Below are 4,844 nucleotides of genomic sequence, written 5' to 3'. Positions count from 1 at the left end.
GGGGCGGCCCCCGGCAGCAGCCGGCGCCGCTCAGATCCAGCGGGGCCGCGCCCGGGCCCGGCCGGGAATCCACGGAATCCCAACGGGAACGGAGCTCGTTCAGCTGCTGCCAGTGCAGCCAGGCCATGGCCAGCCCCAGCACCTGCGCGGATCCCAAAGGGTCAGGGACACCCCAAAGGGGACAGGGATATCCTAAAAGGGGACAGGGAGATCCCAAAGGGGTCAGGGGTATCCTAAAGGGGACAGAGACACCCCAAAGGGGACAGGGACACCCCAAAGGGGACAGGGATATCCTAAAAGGGGACAGGGAGATCCTAAAAAGGGTCAAGGACACCCCAAAAGGGTCAGGGATATCTTAAAGGGGACAGGGATATCCTAAAAGGGGACAGGGACACCCCAAAAGGGTCAGGGACATCCTAAAGAGGTCAGGGATATCCTAAAAGGGGACAGGGACACCCCAAAAGGGTCAGGGATATCCCAAAAGGGTCAGGGATATCCTAAAGGGGTCAGGGATATCCTAAAGGGGACAGGGACATCTCAAAATGGTCAGGGACATCCCAAAGGGGTCAGAGAGACCTCTAATGGGATCAGGGACATCCCAAAAGGGGTCAGGGACATCCTAAAGAGGTCAGGGATATCCTAAAAGGGGACAGGGACACCCCAAAAGGGTCAGGGATATCCCAAAAGGGTCAGGGACATCCTAAAGGGGTCATGGATATCCTAAAGGGGACAGGGACATCTCAAAATGGTCAGGGACATCCCAAAGGGGTCAGAGAGACCTCTAATGGGATCAGGGACATCCCAAAAGGGGTCAGGGACATCCTAAAGAGGTCAGGGACATCCCCGAGGGGACAGGGATATCCTAAAAGGGACAGGGACACCCCAAAAGGGGACAGGGACAATTCCCAGTCCAGCCTGGACCTGGAGATTCCAGGAACATCCCAATATTTCTCCCCCAAATCCCGTCTAAACCCGCACATGGAATCCGGGATGGGTTGTACAGAACCCACAAAACCCGGGAATCTCTGGGAATTCCCTGTTATCCCCTCAGCCTGGCTGGGATTTTTGGGAAGGGCTCCAGAATTCCAGGGACAGCGCTGGGATAAGGGGAAAAGGGGATAATGATGGGATAATAATGATGGGATCATAACAACGGGATAATAATGGGATTGTGCTGATCCCCACCCACAGCAAATCCTTCGGAATTTCAGTTTTGCAATCCCGTTTCCACGGATGTCAGCTGCAGCCTCGTTCCCATTATGGAACTGTCACCAGTCCCCATTAAAATCCCAATCCCGATCCCCCGGAGCCAGAAAAACCCTTTGAAATGTGGGATTTGGGGCAAATCTGTCATTTTTGCCTCCCGGAAGGATTTGTGTGTGCATGCCACGGAAACAGAGCCGGGTCTGGGGCAGGGATGGCTCCTGCTCCTCCTGCTGAGGAATCCCAGAAAAAATGGGAATTGTGGAAGGGAATAAAACCATCCAAAGGCCTCAATGGGGATCCCAAATCCCAGAGAAAATGGGGAATATAAAAGGGAATAAAACCATCCAAAGGCTTCAGTCAGGATCATGAATCCCAGAGAAAATGGGGAATAAAAGGAAATAAAACGATCCAAGATCCCAAATCCCAGAGAAAATGGGGAATATAAAAGGGAATAAAACCATCCAAAGGCTTCAGTCAGGATCATGAATCCCAGAGAAAATGGGGAATAAAAGGAAATAAAACCATCCAAGATCCCAAATCCCAGAGAAAAGGGGGAATAAAACCATCCAAGATCCCAAATCCCAGAGAAAATGGGGAATAAAACCACCCAAGATCCCAAATCCCAAGGAAAACGGAGAGCCAAAGGGAACAAAGGCAGGCAAACCCCCCAGCCACGATCCCGAACCCCTTTGCCGCCCCTGCCCGCTGAGTCACGGCCCCGCTGCCGTTCCCAAATCCCCGGAGCTGTCAGCAGTTATGGATGGATCCAATATCGGCTCCGCGGTTACGGCACCGCCGAGGGGAAAACGGGAACGGAACGGGGCAGGGCTGAGCTGAGCTGGGAAAACAAAAAATGGAATTTTTATCCGGGATCGGGATCCAGGAATTGTTGGCGTTGGAATTTAGGGAAGTGCCTGTTTTTCCTGGATGGAATTTTACCCTTCCCAGGCTGGGATTTGAGTGCCCAAGGGGGGCAAATCCATGGAAAAGGATTTTTTATTTATCCAGGGGGTAAATAAATCCCAGGAGCTTTGGGAATCCATAAAAAAATCCATAAATCCCAGAAGCTTTGGAAATCCATAAAAAATCCATAAATCCCAGGAGTTTATGGGAATCCATTAAAAAATCCATAAATCCCAGGAGTTTATGGGAATCCATAAAAAATCCACAAATCCCAGGAGCTTTGGGAATCCATAAAATTCCCAGTGGGAATTTGGGAATTCCATGGAATGGGACGGCCCCAAAGGCCCCTCCTGACCCAAAGCATTCCGTGGTTCCTCTAAACCTGACTCCTGTTTCCCATGGAGAATCCCAAAGCTCAGCTCAATCCCAAAGCCCAGCTTAGCTTGTGGGGACTCTGTGGGATCCTTTGGATCAGTTTCCCGCTGGGAATTGGGGCTGGAATGGCCCCAAATCCTCCTGGGATCCTCTCCTCCTCCTCCTCCTCTGGGAAAAGGGCTCAGGAATGAAGGAAAAGGCTCAAATTTCCATTTTCACCCCATTTTCCAATGGAAAAGTCCATGGAGGTTTTCCTATAGGGATGGGCTGTGCCTGACTCCAAATTCCCTGCCAAAATCCCTTTTCCATGGAAATTTGGGAACATTCCCCAGTTCTGGCCGGATCCTGGAATGCTGAACTTTCCCAGAGTTCACAAAGCCCAAAGTGGGGTTTTCCCCCCTCATTTTTGGGTTTCCATTCCCTAAATTGGGATTTATGGAGAGCTCAGATGGAAAAATCCCAAATCCCCTTCATTCCCTTTTCCCGCCCCGACAATGCTCACAGAACCCCCGGAGCCGAGGGGGGAGATTGGGGAATGAACAAATCCCAAATTAATCTTCCAAGGAAACGCTGAACGTTCTCCATCCCTGTCAGCGGGAGATGAAGGTGCCGGCCTGGAAAACGCCCGGCCGGAGGGAAATTCCGCGTTTTTCACGGAACGGCCTCATCCATCTCCGGGACTGACGCCGCGGGGAGGGAACGGCCGCCCCCGCCTGAGATGGATGGGACAGAGGGAGGAATAATTCACAGGGATGGATGGATGGATGGATGGATGGATGGATGGATGGATGGATGGATGGATGCGAGCCCTCGGCAGGCACCTGCCAGGAGCCGCTGGGTTTTCTGCTTCGCGGGGCTGGGGGAAAAATCCCGGTTTTTAAGGGAAAAACAAGGCAAGGGAAAAACAAGGATTGCAGAGGTTCTGCTGCTGCTGTTTGTGTTTTACTGCGGTGGCTGAGAGGGGCAGGGAATGATCCTGGGGCTGGAGCTGGGATGGGAGAGCTGGGAATGATCCCCTGGAGAAGGGAAATTCCAGGGAGAGCTGGGAATGTTCACCTGGAAAAGGGAAGGCTCCAGGGAGAGCTAGGAATGTTTTCTTGGAGAAGGGAAATTCCAGGAGAGCTTCCAGCACATTCCAGGGCCTGAAGGGGCTCCAGGAGAGCTGGAGAGGGACTGGGGATAGGGAATGGAGGGACAGGACACAGGGAATGGCTTCCCACTGGGAAAGGGGAGATTTAAATGGGATTTTGGGATAGAATGAGGGTGGGATGGAATTCCCAGAGGAGCTGGGGCTGCTCCATCCCTGGGAATGTCCCAGGCCAGGCTGGAGCACCTGGGACAGTGGGAATTGTCCCTGCCCATGGCAGGGGTGTGACCCTGAAGCTCCTTCCCAACCCAAACCATTGCAGGATCCTCTGGAATAACCTCCATGAAAAAATGCCTGGGAAGGCTCGGGAAGGAAGGAGCTGGAGCTGCATTCCCTGAAAGCTGCTCCAGGACAAGGCTGGAATTTCTGAGGCTCACTGCCACCCCGAGCACGTCCCCAGCCCCAGCAGCAGAAGGATGGATGGGCTGGAAACGCGGGGATGAAACACAGCCAGCCCCAGGCCAGGAGGGATTTTGGGATGAGAGGGTTGGGAGTGACAGGAGCGTGGGGGATGGAGGGAACAGAGCGGGGTGGGAACACAGGAATGGGAAAAAAGGGAATTCCAGGGATGGATGGAGGCAGAGTTTGTGCCTGGCCCCGAGCGGAAGGGAAACGAACAAAACCTCTCCCATGGGATTGGGGTTTTCCCTTTCAAAAGGGCCGGGATGCTCCTGCATTTGGGGGACCCTGGATTCCCCCAGCCATGGCAGCAAGTCCAGACCCAGCAGCATTCCAGGGATTTTTACCCCCAGCATTCCCCATTAAGGCACCACTCCAGCTCCATCAGAATTCCAGGGATTTGTCCCCAGCATTCCAGGGATTTTTGTCCCCACCATTCCCAATTACCAGCACCACTCCAGCTCCATCAGCATTCCCAATTTTTTACCCCCAGCATTCCCCATTAACCACTCCAGACCCATCAGGGTTCCCATTCCCGTGGATTTCTTCTCATTAGCATTCCCCATTAGCATTCCCCATTAGCATTCCCCATTAGCATTCCCAATTAGCAGCCAGCTGTTAATGGATGAGGCCTCAGGATGACTTTCCCTGCCCCAGCACAAATCCCACATGGAATTGGGATCCCAAAGGAATTTCCCCACCCTCCAGCAGGGGAAAGGAGCCGAGCCCTCGGCGCTGAGAACCCCAAAACTGCGGGGTCACCCCTGATCCTGGGGGCTCCTTCCAGCTGGGAATTGCAGCGGGAATTTGGGAA

At 53.3% G+C, this 4,844-nt stretch overlaps 1 protein-coding gene across 1 annotated transcript in view; it reads right to left on the bottom strand.

Moving 5' to 3' along the window:
* The window catches only part of LOC102034651 (tetraspanin-15-like), a 16,718-nt gene that overhangs the window by 720 nt on the left and 11,154 nt on the right, over positions 1-4,844 (bottom strand). Inside the window, exon 8 of the mRNA XM_031065116.1 lies at positions 17-142. Within this exon, the coding sequence (XP_030920976.1) occupies positions 17-142 (126 nt within the window). The remainder of the gene's footprint in view (positions 1-16; positions 143-4,844) is intronic.

This window comes from Geospiza fortis, unplaced genomic scaffold (genome assembly GCF_000277835.1).
Source record: "Geospiza fortis unplaced genomic scaffold, GeoFor_1.0 scaffold855, whole genome shotgun sequence".
Classification (NCBI taxonomy): Eukaryota; Metazoa; Chordata; class Aves; order Passeriformes; family Thraupidae; genus Geospiza; species Geospiza fortis.
The sequence above is the reverse complement of the archived record's forward strand: the minus strand, read 5'-3'. Positions and strand labels throughout refer to the sequence as shown.